The sequence below is a fragment of the Cottoperca gobio genome, chromosome 7 (assembly GCF_900634415.1).
Source record: "Cottoperca gobio chromosome 7, fCotGob3.1, whole genome shotgun sequence".
NCBI lineage: Eukaryota > Metazoa > Chordata > Actinopteri > Perciformes > Bovichtidae > Cottoperca > Cottoperca gobio.
The window spans coordinates 10,065,496-10,089,339 of NC_041361.1; the positions used below are offsets into that span (position 1 = coordinate 10,065,496).

The following is a 23,844-nucleotide window of genomic DNA, read 5'->3' on the forward strand; positions in this document are numbered from 1 at the left end:
CTATGAGATGTGAGGATGTGGAGCGTCTCTTAAAACCCAATTGCCAAACTGTGGCACGCTTCAAAAAGTATGACTGTGTTTGAATAAAACATGAACTCCCCATCAAATCCAAAACACGGATTTATGTCTAAAAAAAGATCTGTTCCAGTTATACAGGTAATTCAGTAATCCTGCTTAACTGACAACTGCAGGACATTGATTCAACTGATCACCAAAAAACAAGGAACTATAATTATAATATAATATAAATAAATGCAGGTGGCAGAAAACCTATAGTATTGTACTGGCATTCAACTTAAAAAGCCTTCATAGTGTGCATTCTCTACTTTCCAGCTGCATGGAAAAATAACAATAGGTAATAATAGTGGTGAAAACGATGTGCAAGATTTGTGTAGCCTATGAGATGTGGTGAGCAAAAAAAACAAAATCACAACAGAAATTGAACAAGGGTCAAATTGCTCTCCCATTCTGCACACATCCGTTACGCCGTATCACGCGCTAATCGTTGTTTTTCTCCTCGCACACCAGGATTCTAAATTCCATTGGTCCGTCTGCACGACTCTGTCGGACAGCCATTGGCTCGCGGTGCTTTGACATCCGATGAGAAAAACAACGGCAGCCGATGAGAAGCATCATATTACGTCCAGTGCGACCTCTGCCATTGTGCTTTGAGGCTGGGGGTTGTAGTTTAGGTGCGGAGTTTCAGCGTAATTGTATCTACGTGGTGAACAACAGCTCCCATAATTCCGCAGTGGAAGTGAAGCTGTCATGCTTGTGTTTTGCTTTGGTTTTTTTGTTATTGTTTCGGGTTATTGGAGCAACTGAGCCCGAGGAGGAAAGCACGTCGGTGTCGCTCATGTTTTTGTTGTTATTTTCTCACGCATTGTGACTGCTGTATTTGATAGAGAGACGGCTCGTTTAGACCGTTTACAGAGACGTGAGAGCGATAAAGGTAAGCGAGATACCCGGCCGAGACGGTCGAGATAATGTGCGCAGATGTCTTCTGTAGTTAACAAAGCCTGTTATTGTCTTGCCTGGCGTGCCTGCGCGGCACATTAATCAAGTAGACATAGCTAATTAACGAGTAGGCCTACAGGTTCAAAATCTACCTTTAGTGGCTTTGTTTACATGTTTGTCCTCCTAAGTTTGCATCGACGTGCACGGGCACACTGTTTTCTCGACATGTGCTGCTCCTGTTGGGCCTCAAGCCTCTTGATGTGTAATGTGAACCCTCCGAAAACTACTGTATATTTCTGTTACTGATCCATGTTTTTTGAAGACATCTGCAAAATTGTCTGCAATATTTACACAATAAACAGTTTCTTCCCTTATTCCTAAATTTAAAAGGATGGTTTACTAAAATAGAAAACTCTACACCTCTATAATTACATTGGATTATGGCTGTACCACAGGGAATATATATAAAGTATGGGAAAGTCGCAGCTAATCCACAATTGCAAACCCATATAGGGTTTTTAGAGTTCTCTCTAAATGTTTCTTTCCTTGCAAATGTTGTCATATTAGTCCGTTGAATTTGTGTCATGATGATAGGGTACATCCAACAGTTACACACATGACATATGGTGGATTCAATACCCCACACAATGCTAAATGAATAAATAATGATTTCTGTAAACCACACGTGTCTCTATGTGATGTGGTTAACTGCAGGCAGGAATTTCCTCAACACACAGAGTGCAATTTGAGCCCTATACATGCTGGATGCCCTAGACACCTTGCCCTTCATGTTACACGTGATGGTGTACAATAGCAAATGATGTGGACGATGACTGAAATAGCCCCAACACCAAACATGTATTATGTCATGTTGTTCAAAGGCCATGCTGTCACTGAGGTTTAGTTTTGGTGTCATCACCTCAAGTGTGCACTCATTTAGGATATCTCCTTACACAGACAACCGGCTCTGTCTTAGTTTGTTCTCTGAACAACATTGAACGTTGTGTTTTTTTCCTGTAGGTGCAAAATAGCCTGCCTTTCTTTTGTGTTGCCATGGAAAAGGCTTGGCGGGTGGAGTTCAGAAACGTGGGTAGCAGTTACTTCCCTCAGAGCAGAGTCGAGTGCCACTACACACTGAGCTCACAGCACAACTGGGCCAGCAATGACTGGATAGGTCTCTTTAAGGTATTGTTAACCTGATGACTGTCACCATAATTGGATGAATAAAGAGTATTCAACAGCAGAATAACAGTGTGCATATTTTGTTCCTCAGGTGGGATGGTCGTCAGTGAAGGACTACCACACGTTTGTTTGGGCACTGGCCCCGGCTGACTATCAAGAGGGCACAGATGTAAACTGCTGTGTGCACTTCCAGGGTACTCATGCCCTTATTTTCTAATTGTATTTTATTTCCCATAGTTAGCCAGAATCTATACTGGTACGGTGCTTAGATCCGCACATTAAACCTTCAGCAGGAGATTGATGTTTCTGTAAATTGAATTGCTCTCTTGTACACAAAAGACTACCGACTGGTGTATTGAGTGGCGGAAAATGTTAGTTATTTCTATCTTAAAAAGTCATTTCCACAGAAAGAATCCTGTACTAAAGACAGAAATCCCTCTCAGCATGGTCTCCAACACAGGCAGAGTCTCTGTCATGGTTTGAATTAATTTCTTTAGGATGCAGGAGGTTGATTAATGAGGATGAGGATGACAAAGACAATGCCTTTGTCAAAGCCTGCTCTGAATACGACTAGTCACTGAAGAATACAGTTCTCACTCTGTCCAGTCTATCAGTTGCAACTGATAAGCCTGATTCAGTGTCAGGGACATATGTGCAGCATTGCAGCATTGACCTCAAGTAGAGAGATTTATCACTAAGCTAAGCATAGTGTCGATGTCATTATTCATTTGAAGAAGAGCAGAGGGGGGAAAGTCAAAAGAAACTTCTGATGGTACCTTATCATCAGCGATGCAGTGAGGTTTCCTGCACTGTGCTGTAAGTTACAATACAGCTCATAAACTTTGCTGTATGTCATTCTTCCATTCTGTTTTCCATCTGGCCCCTTTATGTTGTGAAACGGAAAAAAGTAAATCATTCTAAACATGAAGTTATAGCCTGTGTGAGATAAGGATAACATTAGGTTAGCTTACTTTATGGGCTGGATGAAGTCACAGACTGTGGCTGGCTGCTCTTCGGTCAGAGTGGGAAGCAGGAATAATAATCATCATCATCATCATTAGGTCCTGCCTGTTTAGTTGAGGGATACAAATAAATAATACAAATAATTAAGATTGTGGAGATATGAAAAAATATGGTAAACCAGCAAATAAACTTGAATTCAGTTGCAAGGTTATGTTAATAGAAACTCAACTTTATTTATAAAGCACTCTCATACAATCATGCAGAAATTTAAACAGCACTGACAAAAAAATTAAATAAATAAACAAATACAATTTTATAAGACTAAATATAACACAAATATAAATAAATATTAAAAAATAGTCACTAGAATAAAAAAAACCTTAAGGTCTAAGCATAACTAACGTTACCACTTATTAAGTAGCATTACCAGCCAAACATCAGCTGTGAGTGCAGGCTGCTCCTCAGCACCTGTCCTCAGTGAAGTCACTGGTTTTACTAAGTTTTTGAAAAGATGAAACTTGATATTCTCAAACTAAAACACAAGCGTATCTGGCGAAATGTTAGTATTTATTTTAGCACCGCAACACTTGTTAAAAGTTAGCTAGCACTGAAACAGAACCGTTGGAGTCACCTGCCTATTTCAGGTTCACGCTATCTGCGCTCATTAAGTTCTTTAGCGGTTGAATAACGAAAGCGGGAACTCACTCAAGACAAGCTGGACTTCTCAACGATATATCAGGATAGACAAAGTATATGACATGTCGCTGTAAAGCAACACACTCTTAGCTAATTCGTAAGGATCCCGCTAAAGTGGTTGATTTGCGAACGCTGAAAAATCAAAGATGGCGCTCAACGCCATTTTTCTTCTCGCGCACCTGCGCTGTTTGACTGAGTGCTACCTCTGGTGGTGGGAAGCTTTATTGCAACTGCTCATAAATGAATGTTGCTGCAATACAACAAACATCCATTTGTAAATACAATTTTAATATTACATTTGTAAATGTGATGTTTTATGCATTTCAATATTGAAGCCATATAAATATAAATTAAATGCGTTAACTCTTTGAAGGCTTGTATTGTATGAATACCAAAATACCGTCAGGCTGTTTCATAAAGATTTATAGTAATCTTAAAAGGGGATTTTCTCTTCCAAAATTAGAGGTAGTTAAATTATCTAATCATCTAAAGTACACTTAGCTTCCACCTTGTTCCTGTGTCAACACGATATATATCATAATGGGAAGCCAGCTCAAAAACAACGATTGGGTTAATTTGAAACAATAATAATTATTCTTCACTGAAAATGTATTTCAACATGTCTCATCTTTTTACCATTCACTTCTCAGCCTCCTACCTTCCCAAGCACAGCTCCCAAGACTATGAGTTTGTATACATCGATGCTAAGGGGGAAATGTGCTCCTGCAGTTCCCAATTCAGTTTCTGTGCTCCGAAGCCACTTGAGGATCTGGTGACCGTTGAGGAGGGGCCCCATGGAGAGGAAGGAGGCACAGGCATGTTGCTGGTAGTGCCCAGGGCTGAACTGCTGCAGGTGAGCATAACAAATGCAGAAGAGATTTACTAGATAAGGTAGTGAGGTAGAGTTTTCAGTTTTGCAAAATTAATGAGTGCTGATAAAACACATATGCTGGGAAATCAATACTGTTGTTTACTGCTGGCACACAAAGACTAGAGCACAATTATGATTCCACATCCACTGCCTGCTTCCTTCTGTCTTGTCAGAGTCGACTGCAGGAATGTCTGCGAGAGCGCGCTGAGCTGCTGCAGGCGCTGGAGGCGGCAAAACGGCAGGAGGAGAAAGAGATGGAGGGGTACAAGAGGGCAAGGGAGGCCTGGGACAGACGACGTAAAGGGCTGGAAAGTGATATCAGCAGGCTGCAGGACGAGCTGAAGCAGAGTCAAGAGAAGGTCGAGGAGATGGAGATGGAGCAGAAGGTGGTGTATAGAGCTAGTCAAATGACAAGGGCCGTTTGATTAGGACTAATTTGCTTACATTTCCATACTTTGCTCTGTATCTGTTCCCACATTCTCAGCTGAAAAGCACGTCTTGTATTCATGTCTTTTTCAATTTTCAATTCTAAAGTAATTCAATAAAATGTCTGGGTTGTTATATTAAAATATTAAATGTAATATATTTTTATATGGGTAGCCTAGTCTACATCATGATAAATTAAAATTCCTCGTAAAAAATAAAAATGCCTCTGGTCTGTTAGGAGGAGCAGGCTATTGGAGAATCACTAGCCCAGGAGAAAAGTGCTTTATTGGATGCGAGGGAGGCAAGCAAAGTGCGAATCAAAGAGCTGGAGGAGGATATGAAAACCCTGACACAGAGAACTGTGGAAAGAGAGACTGAGTTGGAAAGGTATGATATTTTCTTTTCTTTTTTTTTGCTATGTATCTTCTTTTAGTTGTATGTGGGTTTCATGAGTACTTTTGATCATCAGTAACCAAAGCTGTGTGTCCAGGATGAAGGAAAGAGCAAAGAGGGCAGGAGCTCAGAGAAAAGAAGAGGACAGTGAGAGAAAGAGCCTGCAGGTAATTGCAATGCAGAAGAACATTGCTGTTCATCACAATAAAACCTGTTTCTGCGTTGTTCTTTTCTTCCAGATCTTACTCTCTTTCCCCATCTGTGTCATGTCTTTCTTTTAGACCAAGCTGGAACAGACAGAAGGTGAACTCCGAAGTCTGTCAAAGGAGTTTCAGGTCCTGAGGAATTCGCTGGCCCAGAGAGACACGAGTGTCCTGCAGCTCCAAAACAGCATCACTACCCTCACCCAGAAACTCACCACTGCCCACAGGAAAGAGGTCAGACATTTCTTTGGAAATCAGATGGGAGGGGATTGAAAGGAGAGTTGAAATGAATGTACGGATTGTTAGTTCAATCTTGATTTGGCAAATTTACATGCAAGAGGCTTCAAATATGTGACATGCTGTGACCATCGGCACACTCTTTTTATGTAAGATACTTCACAGATGTTAAGGAGACATTTTATTTTTTTGATGCAGTACCTCTTATAAGTGGAGAAGTATTTGCACTTGACACCAAAATTTATTTTTAACATGTGGTCTCAATTACTCGATATGAGTCTTTCTTTTTAATTATACCTTTACTTATACATGAATCTTTTCCTTTATAAATATGCTTAGCTTTAAATAAGAGTTATATATGTCAGCACATCTTTGCTAGACTTTGACTTAAAACATGACTTTGGCATTTTAAATTCAGTATTAGTTATTTCCAGGACTGGCATTATGTATCAAATCACCTACAGTCACAGATATGTAGCCAACACACGCATGCTTGTCCCTTTATGGCCAGGCGGAGCACGAGGCCACACTAAAGGAGATGAGGAGCCTGCGGGAGCGGCTGAACCTGAACGAGCGTGCTGCAGAGGGCTTGAAGAGTGATCTAAGTGCCATGGTGGCCCAGAGGGATCACGGACAGGCCGAATTGCATCAGGCTCGTCTGCAAGCTGCCCAACTCACCCTTCAGCTTGCAGATTCCAGTCTGGCCCTGAGAGAGGGAAGAGCCCGCTGGGCCCAGGAGAGGCAGATTCTGCAGCGCACTGCTGAAGTACTGTACCGCTGCAGACACTTAGAACTTAAAGTGCAGAATTTTGGAAGTGTAATTAAATGTGGTAGAGCTAAATAATTTAGTATATTTTTCCATATGTCCCATTTCTGCCCAAATATTTGAGTTAGATGTCATGATGTTTCAAAACAGTATCTGATGGCTTCAAGAAGAAGTTACCCCCTAGCTCTCTAAGTTACATACATTGCTTATCTTATTATGCACTGCAGCTGTGAAGTCGTTACATACATGAACATGTTATATACTAAGTAAATGTGTGTGTGTGTGTGTGTGTGTCACCCTGACAGAAGGACCACGAGCGTCTGGAGAAACTCAACGCCGAGATGCAGAGAACGGAGGAGAGGCTGCAGGAGGAGAGGATGGAGAGAGTGAAGCTGGAGGTCGAGCTTGGGAGAGAAAAGGATTGCAACCGGGTGAGAAAGATTAAGAAGTTACTGCATTTAGTGTTTCTTGTTATATTTAGAGAGAGCGGCTAGTGGGGGTTTGCTCTCGTTCTTAGTTTTTAAACTAACTCTTTTTTTTTTTAAATCACTTTGCACTGTGACTTTTATGACTTGTGTTTGTTGTGTCTTTGTATTAATGTCCTGTCTGTCTGTAACTTTATGTTGGATTGCTGTTGGGTCTTAACAAGGTCTCATATGAGACAGAGACCCAGTGTCTAAATAAAGGTTAATTCAGTGAATTTACCTCCATGTGTTTGCATCTACATTTACCATACAGAAATGAGAGTAGTATCAGTCTTCTCATATAATCTCTTCAGTAAAGAAAAATTCCCCAAATCTTGAGCTATCCCTTTAACTTTCCTGGGATTTACTCAGGATACTCCACAGTTGTCTTTCTAAAGTACGGTAGCTATTGTTCTGACATATCCTGTCGTCCTCTTGATATCTGGACTGTAGGTTCAGCTGAGTGAAACCCGGAGGGAGCTCCAGGAGCTGAAGGCTAGCCTGAGGGTTGCCCAAAAAGAGAAGGAGCAGCTACTTGCAGAGAAACAGGTCAGAAACACAGTTTAATTAGTCACTGAAGACTAATTTAATTTATATTGATACTGTTTTGAGACGGTGTATTCATATGTAAACACTGCATGTATGGTGTCACAGGGACTGACTTTGTGCACTGTTCATTATCAGCTGATGAGACCTCAAGGCTAATGAATTACTTGTATGGATTAAACCCCAATCAACTGCAGTAGTCATTATCATCTTTAAATTTAGTACATGTTTAGTTACAATTTTTTACCACTCTCCAGCTCAAGTGCACTTATAAATAATATTTGTTTTTCTAAAAGCTCTTTATTAATAATGTATTCATACCCTAAAGCTTACTGATATAACATATATGCAAGTATACAGGGATTGTGAATGTCCTAGGTGTTGAGAATCTTCTGTCTGTTGTTGTCTTCTTAGTTGTTATTGTGCAATATAAATTGTTTATAGTGCAATATAAATCAGGGGATTTCAGGGCAGTCAGTGCTGCTGCTGTTAAAGTGCCTACAGAGTTTTTGTTGGCTAACCACCATCACATTCGTTCGCTACTGGCAGAGTAGATGGTCAATGATTTTAAAATCAGTGTCCAGCTTAATTTTAACATCCGCCACATGGGAGCATAGCAGCCAATCTGCGGCACATAATAAATCAAACTAATGTTTAAATGTTTATTGAACAGTGATAATGATATTTATATAATAGCAAGTGTTTTACCATTTTATGTGGCTTTGGCTTTAAGAAGTCGGACATCATGAGTATTATGAGGGGGATGGCAGCTGAAGCCATGATGAAAGTCCTGCCCAGGCATGTGATATGATGGCTGTATTTTTCACTGCAGGAGTTGATGGAGTACATCTGTCAGCTGGAGCAGAAGATGGGAACAGTGGTCAGTGCCAAGTGGAGCGCTGCCCCGATTTCCTCCACAGGTGAATGGAGCCGCACTTTGATCTACTGTATGCTCTGCAGATGTGAACAATAAAAGTGTAAACTATCATTCAACAGCAACGCTAAACATTGCTCAGAATGACTGAAGGACCAGTGCTCTGAGGAAAAGTGACCACCTTTTCTTTGCCAATGTTTCTATCTGGCAGGGCGGCCTGGCAGTGCATTATCTGAGGACGAGGACGAGAACCCCGAGGCTTTGCAGCCCCTCCGTCCACCAAGGCCTCTGGGTCATTACAGCTTATGTGAGCAGGGCCAGTCGGACTTCTTGCTCCTCGCCACCCCTCCTCCCTCCCCCAGGGAGGTGGAGAGGAGCGCGGTGGTCATCAACCAGCCAGCCCCGCTCTCCTCGCCACACCAGGCCGACGCTGACACTCTGGCGCACAGCTCTGATTCGGTGAGTCACGCTATCGGAGCCATTCAGTGTCGCCATAGTCTAATTGCATGTGATACTGAAAATGAGATACGTCTTCATGCTGATAGGCGTGCACACCAGTTAAACGGGGGCAGTGGATCGTTTGATACAGACATTATCTCCTCGGAGCAATTAGTCTGCTAGTCTGCAAGTTATTAGACTGTAATAGCTGCTGTGTGTGTGTGTGTGTGTGTGTGTGTGTGTGTGTGTGTGTGTTGTGTGTGTGTGTGGTGTGTGTGTGTGTGTGTGTGTGTGTGTATTGCTCTCTATAAAGGAGGAGGAATCTGATACACTTCAGTGTGGAAGGCACAGCTCTGCAGAGGAAACAGCACTTTTGCTGCCTGAGCACACGGACACTGTAATCAGGTACAACCTCCCCGTCAAACACACATATTCATACATTAAATATACACACACACAGCACGTGTGGAGAAAAGTACTTTTATCCATTACTCTGGAGTATCAAAGGCGTAATACCAATGTTAAAGTATACATACTGCACGTATTTGCAGTAAAGTGTCCGTCACTTTGAGGAGGAAGCTTCTTTCACCAGTGCTGAAAATTAATTAAGTAACTCATTTACTCAAGTACAGTTTTACTTGTTCTTTACTTGAGTATTTGCATTTATTGCTAATTTAAACTTCTACTCCACAACTCTGCTACATTTCAGAGTAAAATATTGTACTTTTGACTTCTTATAAAATACAATGTGTTAAAGGTTCAGCTATTGGCTTGTGACAAACAAGCCGAGTGTTGCTGGGGCTTCTTCTCATGGTATAGATGTCTATAGTTGTCTATGAGCATTTTTACACAAATTGAGTATTTTTATATTGTTGGAGTGATATTTTTACTTAAGTAATGGATCTGAGTACTTCCTCCACCACTGCCTATCACACTGTAACACATGGATGTGTGTTGCTACTAATATAACGATTTCATATACTACTACTGTAACAGCTTCTAAAATGAAGAAATAACATGCTGCTTGCCTTAGATAAAGAGATCGTAGGGTACTCAATCAAAAATCAAACTAAGGAATGAATCAGACGAAAGATCAGCACACTGTATTAAAAGCTTCCAGAAATGTTGTGCAATGTTTCGATGTAACAGTGACGAAGATCTCTGTTGGACTGAAATAAAATTGCTGAAAGCTTTTAATACAGTGTGCTGGTCTTTTGTCTGATTCATGCTGCTTGCCTTCCCTTGAGATATATACTGTAGGATTTGGGTTAGATTAACGAGGGGCAAGGCAAGTGACGACAAGACAATCACAACAAATCGAGCACACTTGAAGATTTAATGTTCAAAGATGGAGCTTTGCATTGGCTGCATGTTAAAATGAAAATTTCTTTAAAGGCCAAACAAGCCAACACATTTGGCTTGTCATGCTGGCTGGTTTTAAACTTCAGCAATGCGTCATATTTTATGAGCTCATGACTTGATTTGTGTACAACCTTACTCTGCAAAGTAATTAGTAATTAACACAGCAGCCAGATAAATGCACTGAAGAAAAAAGTATCGTATTTCTTTCTTAAATGCAGAGAAGTAAAAGCCTAAAGTATTCCAAAAAGGAAGGAATGAAGTAATCTTACTCAAGCATAGCACCTGCGTACTGAGTTTCCACCTCTGGTCTCGCACAGAAATGGTTTCAGGCGCACACAATGAATTCAAAGCTTACTAATGCACACAGACACATGCAACGGATTATTTATGGTGACAGGGTGAGTATGGCTGGAAGATGGAAGTTTTGAATATGTCGTCGTAAAAGAAGTTGAGTCAGGGTGAGGCGGGGGAGACTGTGTGAGACAGAGCTGGGACGTGGGAGGGGCGAGATGGGAGGACAAGGGGACAGATAAGTTGACAGCAAGCTGTAGGAATGATTTACCTGAGGGCTGTACTGCAGTCACGGGCCAATTTTCAGCATCATTAAAGCCCTCTCTCTCCCACTCACCCGCTCCTTCAGTCTAACCTTCCTCTTTCAACCAGAATGTGTGTTTCTTTCAGTTTTTCACACACGCACACTCTGCTTTGTCTCATCCTCCAGTGATCTGGCCGACACCTCGCTATGGTAACCAGTGAACACTCGGCGGGAGATCAAAAAGAGGAGAAGGGGGTCTTTTTTTGGAGTTAATGTGGGTCCACATTACTTCCACTAACAAGCACATATACAGCTCACTCACGACACACACACACAAAATGTTAATATGCAATTTACATCGTATCTGCCGTGAACCTTGATTTTCCCCTCGTAGACTGTCGTGTTATTGCCTTTGCTGTTTTGTTGTTAGGGATGACATAATGCTTGTGGTGGCAGGTCAGCACCATCTTTATGACTGACATCAGACTGTTGCACAGTTTGAAACGGCGTGCTTTTAGGCTCTGCCGTTTGAGAGTTTGCAGGCTGTAGCAGAATGCTTTCTGTTGAATCATTGCTATGTCGAGGGCCTTACGATGGATGTTATGTTGTTTTTATGACATTTGTGATTAGGAGTCATGACAGGTACTGTAATCATAATGTTTTGTGCAGGCCCGGCTCTGCTGGAAATCACGGCAAAAACTCTTCCAGCATTAAATTCTCCACAGCCGCTTTGAACTCCATTCGCGGCAACATAAAGTTATGATACAGCATCCTGCTAGAATTATATTGCAGTAATGTAGGTCTATGACATCATATTTCTCCCCCATTTACTCAGAAGTAAGATTTGATATGCACTTTCTTGTCCACATTAGAAGTTGATTGTTGATGCAGATGCAGTTAGGGAGAGTTAGTGATGCAGAGGCGCACAAGACGGTGAAGCATTTGAAATAGAAAGCTTATTGAACAGATTGTGTTTAAAATCTATGAAATACATGACAGATGCAACTTTCTACTTCAGTACCTTTATTTCATCATTATTATCAAATTAATGCTCATAAGCTTTTCACTATTTACCAGATGCAGTTTTTACTTTGTAATGACCATGGATTTCCTAATTATTGAAAAGAATTTAATAGCTGGCAATTTGGATATTTAGTGTTTGTTACAGTTTGTATTGTACAGAAATGTCACATTCATGCAGTTTTAAATCTGTGCCTAAAATAATTTTTAAAAAAGAATCAAAGAAAATCAGCTTTATAGATCCTGACATCATGACATGGTGTTGGTATTTTCCCCGAGCCCTACGGCAGTATACTGCCTAATAAAAATAGCTGCCTACCTTTTAATCAATACTGTATGCATTTTTCATGATTTTCTATTTATAATTAACTTGAGTTATGCTGCAATGAAACTATATTCAGGTTTAGTTTGAAATAGGTGTTCATTTTTTCACACACCCGTGAAAAAGTTTTCCATGCTTGGCTAAGTAAATTTGCTCGACACTTTGATGCTTGATGATATTATCTGCTGTATTTGCACCCTATTTTTTACTATAGAAGAGTTTTTAGATGAAAAGTTGATATATGGATACTATAATATGTCAGTTGTGTGTCCTTTCATCATTATCTTAATCATTACCATTGTGTGTTGTGTTTACCTATATTTTATCTACACTTTTTCTTTTTACCTTCTTCTTTCAAATACTCACTTTGACTCTATAAATATTTGATATATGAGTTATATTGTTGCAAGATATTGGTGCTAATGAAAGGGAATGATACCGGCGAGTTTAAGGTGAAGGGATGATTGATTTGAATGTTTAAACAGGATTATGAAAGTAGTGAAAGAAGTAGAAATGTGTGTCCAACGTCTTACTTACTTTGTGTACTCGTTGTTCTGGTGTTGCAGTGTTGATTCTCTTTTTATAGAAGTGGGAATGTTTTGAGCAGCCTGGTGTTCTTTCCCAGAAGATAGCGCACTACACTACATGTATTCTCCATAGTCCTTGTTTGTGGTTGTAATCTGACTTTATGTCTAAGAGAAGTTCTTTTTTTGTTGTCCCACTGAGAGCTCGAGTACGAGTGCTGCTCATCGGGACACCGTCTCCGGTTGCAATAAAGCTCCAGTGGTTATGGTTTGTTTTGAAGTTTTGTGTGTGAAGGTTACCCCACATGTACACCGCTGTGTATTTTCTTATCAGTCATGTACCGGGGTTTGGGTGGGGTTATGTACAATAAAATGGTTTATGTATCCATTATTGTGTATAATGTGTCTTTTTCTGGCCAAAGATCATAGCAATATTGTGATCTTCACATGACATTTCACTGGTAATTAACTATGCCATTTCTTTTCACACAGCTATATAACCTATATTCCCTTTTGGCTCATTGCCTGTTTCAGATAGATTTTCCATTCTGGATTTTCTCTCCACTCACCTTTTGGCTCTCCCGCACTCTCCCCTCAGGCCTGAGCTCCTCATCATCTTCATCCTTGTGCCTCAACACTCCTCCGGCGGTCTCCCGCTCCCTCCACCACACTCCCTCCATCTTAAGTCTGGGGTGACGATAGCTAATTATAAAATCAATGATGCCGGGCTGCCTAGTTTACAGCCCCCTCTAAAACCTTAACTGGGAAATCACTGTGGGATTGATGACTCCCTCACTCTTTATCTCTTTTAATTAGAAATGTAAAAGATATGAAGACCCAGAGGCCAGAACACATCTCCTAGTTTTTATGACCCCGACGCCCGCCTTCCCCAGCTCTCGCTCCCGTTCCTCAATTCACCCCTTCCTCTACCTGGCCTTGTTTATTCCCTCCTCCTCCTCCTCCGCCCCGCTGTTAAACTCTCCATTCTCACTCTTGTCACAGATACCTTTACCCGTTTCTTCATCACTTTCTCCATTACCCTTTCTTTAAGATCGCCCTCCTGCCTCTCTGCTCGCACAGTGGAAAGTTTTTAGATTTATGGTCTTTGCATTTGAAAACGTTTCTCACCTTCCCCTCACCTCTCCTTGCTTCCCTTGACTGATTCCCCCAACCCTCCGTGGATTCGCTGCATATGTAACAAATGACGAAGATGTACTTTTTGTCTCTTCTGACCCGAGCAGGAGACGCACTGTAAAGGATGTTTCACATTGTGACCCCGCTTCCAACTCCATAGCCTCCCAACACATGACTCATACACCTTCCTGTCTTGTATATACGTAGCTTTAGGTGCACATAGAAAGACCCCGCAGTTTCTTTTATAACATCAAACCCAGATCTCATGCACCTCCACTCTCTGCCTTTATCGCACCCTGTGCTCAGGTCCTTCCTCCCTAACTGCTGCCAGGTGCACTTGGGTTCAGTGAGCTTTATCCTCCCGATCACTCTGAGGAGCCAGCCTCTCCTGCTCCATTATCCCTCCCTGTTGACAAAGGTACCACTGCAGTTTGTTCATGTGCAGAGCAAACTCAGTGGATGTGCTCTCTCTAGGTTAAAATATTCAAATTAATTTCTTTGCTATGCCGCACTCATGACCTGCTTTTATGGATTCTTTACTATTTTTTATGAATAATTGATGTCTGAGGCTGCAAGACTATTACACGGGAGATTTTTACCCTTTTTAATTCATTGTACAGTTATACCTTCTTTTTTTTCCAGGGGCCTTTCTTTACACATTTCCATCATTTATTTTTCATTTCCAATGAATAAGCCTTCCTTACTCATGTAATTAGTTAATCCAGCATCATTGATGTGGAAGGATGAGTATATAGAAATCTGGCCCGGCTCCTTTAAATTCCCCCAAGCACACCCAAACCCTTCCCATGGCAACACCTTCCTCAGTATATGAGGCCATTTGATTGTTCCTTGTAAAATAGTGTATAATGTATGGACCTTATTTTAATTCCAGTCTGCCGTTATTGATCTGTCTTTAATGATAGTTAATTAAAGCAATCATATAATTGATAGAATCTCATCTCTGTTTATCACCCTCCTCTGATTCTCTCTCTCGCTCTCTATTAATAAAATCAAGGTGAGGCATTAGTATCCCACACTGGTACGCTGAGAAAAAAGAGATGTTTACTATCAGTAGCCCTTTACAGAGAGGGTTCCTGTTCTTTATCAGGATGTCAAGAGAGCTGGTCTTATCAGTGGCACTGATGTACTCAAGGTAATACATCTGTGACAAATGTATAACTCTGGATTTTTTGGTGGCATTTATAAGGAATCTGACAAATGTTTCAGGGTTTCCTTGTTTTATTCAACTGCTAGTTTCAAATGTATTCTTAGACATGTGTTGGCTTTGAGTTGAGGTTAAGGCTCCAATATCTTTTCACATTTCACGGGTCGTTACCAAAAACAGATTCAGTTTTGGATCTAAAATGCTCTCTTCTGCAAGATCAAATATGGCACCAGTCCAATCAAATCTGAGACCATGTTGGACCCTGTACTGATTGTTTAGCTGGAAGTATCACTTTCATTTTCCTTGGCAGAAGTACAATATGGACATGACTAATATCTGGGGCTGCATCTAACGATTATTTTCATTATCAATTCATCTGCCAGCTATTGTTTTGATTAATGGTTTAGTCTATTAAACATAAAAGAAATAGGGGAAACAACTTGGCAGAGCAGAAGGCGATGTCTTCAAATGTGTCGTTTGTCTAAAAGTCCCAAAGCCAAAGATGTTCAATTTACAATGATGCATTCAATCATTTGAGAAGCTGGAGAGAGGAAATCACAATTCTTACTTGAAAAATGACTGAACCAATTAATCGACTACTAATATCTGATATGTTTAATTTAATGTATCTACAAATTAGATAGAGTATCTATCTTTTTTTATTCGTTGTGCACATATTTCTAAGGTGCACCCTTTTTCTTCTTCTTTTGAGCTCATCTTTCTAAAATTCAATAAATAAATCATAGCAGACAGATTTACTTTCCAACTTCTTCTTTGAGACTAAACTACAGGACTTTTTACACTACCTCCAACTACAGAGTGATCAAATCTTAGGAACCAAACTTTATCTGATGTCCTTGTTCAGCAAGAGGCTGTGATTTATTAGTCTCTGCACCCACAGCTCTGCAAGACCTAACAGGCCCCGCTCTCATCCTCCATGCAGGGGGAACACTGCTGCATGCCGTGCACCCTGCAGTCATGGTGCAAGAGCTCCCTCTACTGTTACATTTGATAATGCAATGTTATATTCACTCAAAGCTACTCATCTACAGTGATAAAAGACTGTATACCTAATGTTTTCCTTGTTCCTGATGTCACTTATGATGCATCAAAGATTATATTAATGCATGAAAATGCATTACATTTTACTTACCACCAACGATGAAACGTTATGATAAAGATTGCGTTGTTATGGATGCATCAATATGCACTTCACTTTGCTTGACACATACAATGATGACTTATGATACTGCATGGGCTATTATAGCACACTGTGAGTCCTTACTTCAGCTGATTGTTGAGGTGTGTATAAGTAGTCAGAATGTATTATAAGCCCCGTTAGTCAACCTCTACTTTATAACAAGTCAAGAGCATCCATGACACTAATAACTCATTATAAGTCACATCTATAATGTCGGTTGATATATTGCATCAGCAAGCATCACGTGTGTTTATGAGTGTAGTCATGAAGCATTATAATTCACTATGAATGCCCTCATAATATACTATAGTTGTGGTCTTTATAGAAAGTGTTACAGACATTTATGCTGAAAAATTAAAATAGTCCAGTAATCTCACAAAAGTAGTTTATTGTGCCTCTTACTGTTTATATGGCTTTTCTTTGTATGACAAGAGTTGACATAAACAGAGGGTAGACAACACCTTGGCCATGTTGAAAAACAAAAAACATGAAACAACATAATCTCATTGTTCTGCCTGCATCACCGTCACTGACATCATGACAGTCTGGCAGAGAGAGAGAAGGGATGAGGTCATCACACAAGAGTTTTTGTGGGACAGCACCGTGCTGACGACATTCACACAATGACTCAAAACATGTTAAAGCATTCACACACATTCCCACACACATTCCCGCACGCACTCACGCACCCACACGCACGCACACACACACACACACACACACACACACACACACACACACACTGAGGAGACCTGCCCATATTCAGAAAATGGGACCTCTCACCACTCCAGAAATATTTTTCATATTGCTTCAAAGAGAGACAGAAAAAACCCTCTGTACTGTATATCAGCCGCGCTCCCCCAGCTGATCGCCTACTGAGACATTTTGGCAATAAAGAAATGATACATGAGAACACATAATCCTCCACAGCTCCTTTAAAAAGAAGTGAGGATATACAAGGAGACAAGATGATATAATGGCTTTTGGGATGAGAAGGCAGTTTGTTGCATGGATGCCGGCGCGAGCACAGGCGGGGCAGTGACGATGACAATGATGATATGCCCCCCGCTGGGAGAGTCATACTGGCATCCATGCTGTTTCTCAGACTTGTCACCTTCTATGTACACGCAGAGGGGTTGAGCTGATCAAAACGGAGTCAAGAATACACACATAAATATTGCCTGTTTCTAGCGTGCCTGAAAGCAGCTAGGGTTTGGTCCTTAGTGAAAAGCCCTGAGTCTGATTCCAAAATGTCTTCCATAAAGATTCCTGCTTTCGACTTGCATATGTCTTTGATCGTTGTGTTGATGCGTGATGTTGCTACTGGATGTTTGTTGTCCGTGCTGAAAGTGTGCATTCGTCTACTGACATCATCGGGGAGTGCTCTAAAGTTGATTGTATTCTATGTGTTGTTGTTGTCATCAGGTTGGACATGCTATCGGAGATATAAGCTCACAGACAGTGACTCTACTCTCAGCGGACGAGATGTGCCTTTGCTTGAATAGAGGATCACAAAAGTGCTACATATACGGTCAAGTGTAAATCTCTGTCCGGGCACTCGATGCCAGGTCGGCACATCTGCTCCAGCTGAGGGCAGAGCCAATGGAGTGTGTGTATGCGTCTGTGTCTGTGTGTGTGTGTGTGTGTGTGTGTGTGTGTGTGTGTGTGTGTGTGTGTGAGTGAGCTTCATGGTGTGTTAGTGCAGGTGTATGAGCCCGCTGTTGTGAGGATCGCTGGATCATGGCTGGAGTCCCTGCCAGTAGTCAAACTCATGCTCCAAAGATGACTTTTCCTAACTTTGGCACAAAGATACTTACTTTCCGCATTGACAGCATTAGTCGGCTGCAACGACAGTAAAATAGAATAATGCCAATTCCCTGATAACAGAAACTGATTAAGTCACTGCAACATAACAATAGTCCTCTGGGTTGATTATCATTGACATCCACAGTGAGCCAAAGTGCCCAAAAAAGCCCCAGCTAAGCATATGTAGCTGGTAAGGAAGACCCAGCCAGTTCTGATTACCCTTCTTTCCCTCGGAATATCTTCTCAGGAAAGCTCTCCAAAGAAAAAACTTGTCTAAAAAGTATTCATATATAAAACCAGAATAACAAATAAAGACAAAAATATAATGGTATATAGATATGTATGGACTTATTCATAAAATTGAAACAAAACAAAAAAGTAAAACTGAAAACAATATTCAAAAGCAATAACCACAAAAACAAAAGATTAGCATACTCAATTTGGTTTTGCCCTGTACTCTTGTTGTCTTTTGAGAAATGTGCTTGTTGTAATCCATCGGAATCAACTGCTCAGTTCTGGTGTCCGTTCCCCTATTCAGATATAAACAACAATAGTGGAAAGAAAGAGACGTTTAGCTTTCTCAAAGAGGTTCTGTTCTTTTTGTCACGTTAACTTCCCTCTTGGCTATGCCAGGAGTTCATGTGATTTACTGTCATCTCCTTTACTTAGTTTTTCTGTAGTTCACTTGTCATGGACCATGAGGCCTGAGTTAGAAGTGTCTGTACACATAAGGCTCTGCTGTGCTCCGCCGTGGAGGACACAGTGATGTGCAGTAAGGAGAGAGAAAGGGTGAAGGGAGGGCCAGCATTTTGTTGAGGTGGGAGAGTGAGTGAGGCTGTGTTGTATGTTTCTAAATATGTTTGTGTGTGTGTGTGTTTGAACCTGTATGTGAGTGTGTGTGTGTATGTATGAAATGTTTGGTTCACTGTGCCCTCCCAACAAGGCTTTTCCTCGCCCCATCTATGGCATCCAGAACCCCCCAGGGCTCCCCATCACTGTCCGAGCCCCTGTCTCGATCTTCATCCCCCGCGTCGTCATCGTCGTCTTCGTCCTCCTCCTCTGGCGATGGCTCGCTGCCGTTCTCTGTGGCCCAGCTGTCGTCCTCATCCTCAGCCTCCTGTTTGACCTGCGCTGGTGGTGGAGGTGGCGGCGGTGGCGGAGGAGGTGGCGGGCTCTCGTTGTCCTCTGTTTGGTCGTCAAAGGCCTCTGGGTTCTCAAGCATCTCCCTGATCAACGGAGGCATTGGCCCTGGGATCTCCATCTTCAGAGTGATGGCTCTCTCTGCACCTGGAAGCAGAGAACATAGTGATGGTAGAATTAGTAATCATGAACTGCTCCCATGACACGAAGAAGACACAAATCATTTGAATTGGTTATAACAGCGGTCAGGCCTTTTGCAAAACTCTCTTCACACTTACCCTTAGTGCTGATGCCCCTGAGGTCGGTGATCTTCATCAGCATGCGGGGGAACATGTGAGGTTTGTTGGGGCGACGGCGGCGGGCGTAGATCTTCAGAGCCTCAAGTAGAGGCTCTTGCAGTTTATCCACTTTCTGCGGCTCCTCTAGATCCATACGGTCTGATAAAGAGTGCAGAAAATACATTATATTCTCTATTATTTACCAGAATTGTACATTGACATAAAAAAAATAAAGAATTGTACCAAGTTCTTTTATAGTTCAAAAATAATTTCACATATCAAAAAATATTTAGCCCTTTTACTTTTCTTTACTAATCCTATCAAATCAGTGACATGTATGCTAAAACCCAGATTTACTAAAGCTACTTCCTCTTTACAACTGATAATGTCCCCGAGTATGTGCACGCTGCAGTACCTCCACAGATGAGACAGATGGCACTGAGGAGGCCGGTCTCTGTGTCGTCCATCTCCAGGGGTAGAAGCTGGCCAGCAAAGGCAAACACCAGGTCTGTGAGTGGTCCGAAGCCGGCGTTGTGCATCTGGGTCCGGTTCAGAGTCAGACCATCTGAGAAGGTCATAGTGTCCTGTTCTGGGGTGTAACGTGTGCAGATCCTCAGCATCTGGGAGCAAAAGAAGGTGGAAAACTATGTAAGCATTGAGCAAAATATGAGAAATATCTTGGTTATTTAACAAGATTTCCTACAGCACACAAACACATATTTATCAGTTCACAGTGTCATGTGTGTATAACTATTACCACACCAAAGATTCAGAAGGCTCAGCATTATTTGGGCAAACCGTCCTGCACTACCACAATATACCACCAGGTGCCAGTGTTCCCTCATCTGTCAAGTAAGTTTATTTGTAAAGAATAGAGCAAGTGGACAAAAGGGAAAAACAAAGACAAGGGTTTCTCACCAGAATGTCCAGGCAGGCCGATTTAAGTAGAGTGATCTGGTCAGCGATGGTGAGGGTGGTGAAACCGGGCAGTCGCTTGGCGAATTCTACAATCTTGATGATGCATTTGGTGGAGAGCTCACTGAACTTGTCCCACAAACCCAGATCCAGCTGGACACGGTGGTCTGAGCTGGAGTTCTGACACACACACACACACACACACACACACACACACACACACACACACACACACACACACACACACACACACACACACACACACACACACACACACACACACACACACACACACACACACAGATCAGTATGTTGTTACAGAGATGGTGTAAAACCCTGTTTGCATCAAGGCCGAGTGTGTCCAAGCTTCACAACACATTTACATTTTACATCAATCAAGGGGGAAAAATCCATTTACATGTTGCATCAATCATTCAGAGGCCACACAGATGGCTTAATGGGGAACTGAATTAGTTAAACCACCACTATGTTGGGAAAGCTACGGTGAATTTACGTCTTTGCATGCAATCTGGGAGCCCTTAGTGACGGCATAGCTTGAAGAATGTTGCCACACACAGTATGGTGAGGTAAGTTTGGGTGTGTGTGGGTGTGTGACTTACGGTGGTGTACTTGCCCAATTGGCAAAGTGACGGGAAGGTTTCTTGGTGAGCTTTGCTGACTTTATTGACCAACTCTTCTAGCTCTCCACTTAGCTCATAGCTCTCTGGAAGCACCAACTCCTCCTTCACATCCTTCTTCTTTTTGTTTCTGTCATTACGCACCGCTTTGTAAAGAAAAGCAAAAGATGCAACATAGATGAGCCACAGAATGTTCCTCTTCTTTATCTGTGCAAAAACATCCACAGCGCTCATGCTCTGTGTCTTTCACCACTGTCAAGGACATTGTGCTTGCTAGTGGAAACCAGAACTCGGTAGCTACGAAGGTTTGCTCTTAACAGTATCATCATATTTCCTTTAGCGCGGGACGGACACTGGCTATCTCTTTCTTATCACCCGCTCTCTTCCTTGGCCATCTCTCTATCCACTTGACCGGTGCACATAAGCCAGTCCTCCACTCTCTGCCTCCTCTCCCTCCTCCTCCCATACTTTCCTTCCTCTCAGGATATCCAGTAATAGCAGAAGCACAATGTGATCCCGGTCTTAACACACATCCCACACAAACATTACACCCACATACATGTCCCACAGGCTCTGTGAAGGGCAAGAAACGGCCACTTACACACACAAGGTCAAACTAAAGAGGTCACAAAACTGTGCGTTTGAGTCGGCACACCGCATGAATACTGGCGCCATTAGCTTTGTCAAAACTCTAAATCTTGTTTTGTGCTCTGTATGTCTTTATGAATGAAAGCAGTGTCTGTGCTGGCCAGAGGGGCAAGGTTCTGTGGTGAAACATCATTTCGTAAAGCGATTAGTCATATGATTGGTACAGTGCCCAGCCTCGCCCCGATCACCACCCCTGGAAGGCTCATCATCTGCTTCTGCTTCTGCTTCTCTGCTGCATAGTTTCCCAGAGTCTCGCTCACTGAACATTAATAGATCAATAAGTTCACACTGTGTGAATCAGGTCAGATCTTTCCTTTGGTGGGAAAAAAGAAGGGGGGAAAAAAAAGGATCGGCGCCAAGTAGAATTTAAATGTCAACTGCTTGCCAATGTCTCCAAGGTACTCGGATATATCATGCTGTGTCTTGATCTATGTCTGAAACATTTGGAGGAGGAATCTGCAGCATTGTGTGTGTGTGTGTGTGTGTGTGTGTTGATATTAACACACGAGTGAATATCCATGTTTTGGAAGTAGGTCTCTTTATATCTTGGGACTCCAGTACCGGAGGGCTCACCTTCCTTGGACATGCCGACCTCAAAGCACTTCTGCAGCCTGCAGTACTGACAGCGGTTGCGTGTGACCTTGTTAATCTGACAGTTCTTGTCTCGGTGGCAGGTGTACACCATGTTCTTCTGGATACTGCGGCGGAAGAAACCCTGGAGCACCAGGAAGCAAGAGACAAAAGGGGAGAGGGCAAGAGAGAGAGAAGGATTGTGTGTTATAGTCAAGTCATCAAATTTAGGACGTGACATTTAACTTTCTCTTTCATAATCCCTCTTCTTTCCTCTTTTTTCTAACTTGAATCCAGAAGAGAAAAGCAATTTATTTTATTTTATTTTTAACTCTTTCCATTATCATGATTCCATTTCTCACACTACGATCTAACCCACATTATAGAAGTAGCTTCAGACTTCCTAAAGGCTGGTAACTAATCATTCTTGTAACCCAGCATTTTATGTATTTAATAAATCCAGAAAAAGCAGAGCTCAAAAGGTTATGGCAGGTTCTTCTCACCTTGCAGCCCTCACAGGAGCTGACCCCGTAGTGGTACCCCGAGGACTTGTCCTGGCACACAAAGCAGGGCTTGTAGACACGAGGTGGGGGAGGTGGAGACGGAGAACTGGGTACCATCTCCTCTGAGCTGGTGCTCTGGGTCTCCACCGCTATTGGAGAAGAAGAAAAAAAGAAAAAAAGACAGCGGACCACATGAGCACATGATTTGTCACAAATCGTTGTCCTACGGCTAGTAAGAAATGTCAAATGTGAACTTGTCAATACATGTGGCAGATGTGGATAATCGAGAGTGTTCAACTGCATTCAAACATGATATGACAGCTGACAGCATTTCCCTTTTCCATTTAATTTGTGCGGCCAGCGAGAGATGCTGAGTAATGGTTATGTTCAGTTTGCCTGGAGGTGGATTTAGATACATTATCACATATTCCTTTTTAGCTCGTCTCTCTGTGGGACATAATTAATTAGATAAGAGCGAGAAAGAGGAATGGAGCAGGAACTACAGGCGGCAGTTTCTATTTCACACCGATTACCAGAGGCAGCACTCAGGTGAGATTATTGTTTTGTGTGAACACAGATAAACAAAGGAAGGATGACAGCAGAGACAAAACTGATTTGTACAGCAGCAGCTGTTGATCGACAGCTTGTCTGATAAGGCCAGGTAACAGAGTGAGCTGTTGCAGCCGAGAGTCAAAGCTGGCTCTTCCTCATTCCATAGACAGACTACAGCTCATGATGACATCTTGCACGCACAGAGTAGACAAATGACAAACACACATGCGTGCAAAGCTCTCCTTCTACCTTTCAAACTGGAACACAACTGTGACATCAGCACAAACTTGAGTCACATGCTTGCTATGGTACATTAAGCTTCCCTATATTCCAAAGAGAAACACATACAGGGTATTTTGGATGTTCAAGTGTATGGATTCCATGCTTCCCCTGAGAAACATAAGCACACATATAGGACCAGACCCCTCGTTACACATGCTACTCTGCAAAAACTCACAGACACATATGTTGTTCTGGGAAAGTATGGAATTCATACGCTGTGCACTTGAACATCC

General features: G+C 41.9%; 3 protein-coding genes across 10 annotated transcripts in view; 1 reads left to right on the top strand and 2 right to left on the bottom strand.

Annotated features, from left to right (window-relative positions):
• Nucleotides 1-3,981, bottom strand: part of hoxc13a (homeobox C13a) — a 44,940-nt gene extending 40,959 nt beyond the window's left edge. For 3 of the 5 annotated variants that reach the window (XR_003832542.1, XR_003832541.1, XR_003832540.1), the window contains exons 1-3: nt 3,808-3,981; nt 3,111-3,207; nt 2,916-3,022 (exon numbers count right to left, since the gene is read on the bottom strand). The gene's annotated coding sequence lies outside the window, so the exon portion shown is untranslated. The remainder of the gene's footprint in view (nt 1-2,915; nt 3,023-3,110; nt 3,208-3,807) is intronic. The other 2 variants (XR_003832544.1, XR_003832543.1) reach the window with 1 other exon arrangement.
• On the top strand, nt 671-13,167 carry calcoco1a (calcium binding and coiled-coil domain 1a). Of its 2 annotated transcripts, none has more exons than XM_029435695.1 (15): nt 671-952; nt 1,978-2,142; nt 2,231-2,333; nt 4,449-4,651; nt 4,843-5,055; nt 5,334-5,482; nt 5,565-5,655; nt 5,770-5,925; nt 6,440-6,694; nt 7,000-7,125; nt 7,612-7,707; nt 8,537-8,624; nt 8,790-9,037; nt 9,330-9,421; nt 11,100-13,167. In XM_029435695.1, the coding sequence occupies exons 2-15, from the start codon at nt 2,011-2,013 to the stop codon at nt 11,125-11,127; spliced, it is 1,980 nt and encodes a 659-aa protein (XP_029291555.1). In that variant the 5' UTR covers nt 671-952; nt 1,978-2,010; the 3' UTR covers nt 11,128-13,167. The 2 variants fall into 2 exon arrangements, with proteins under 2 accessions (XP_029291555.1, XP_029291556.1); XM_029435696.1 differs by having other exon boundaries at nt 5,586-5,655.
• A 3,480-nt stretch (nt 13,168-16,647) lies between these two features.
• rarga (retinoic acid receptor gamma a) overlaps nt 16,648-23,844 on the bottom strand; it is a 53,386-nt gene continuing 46,189 nt past the window's right edge. For all 3 annotated transcript variants that reach the window (XM_029435066.1, XM_029435065.1, XM_029435067.1), the window contains 7 exons: nt 22,778-22,926; nt 22,278-22,419; nt 21,039-21,202; nt 20,422-20,598; nt 19,919-20,123; nt 19,504-19,662; nt 16,648-19,372 (listed from right to left, as the gene is read on the bottom strand). In XM_029435066.1, coding sequence (XP_029290926.1) covers nt 19,008-19,372; nt 19,504-19,662; nt 19,919-20,123; nt 20,422-20,598; nt 21,039-21,202; nt 22,278-22,419; nt 22,778-22,926 — 1,361 coding nt within the window. In that variant the 3' untranslated portion in view covers nt 16,648-19,007. The remainder of the gene's footprint in view (nt 19,373-19,503; nt 19,663-19,918; nt 20,124-20,421; nt 20,599-21,038; nt 21,203-22,277; nt 22,420-22,777; nt 22,927-23,844) is intronic.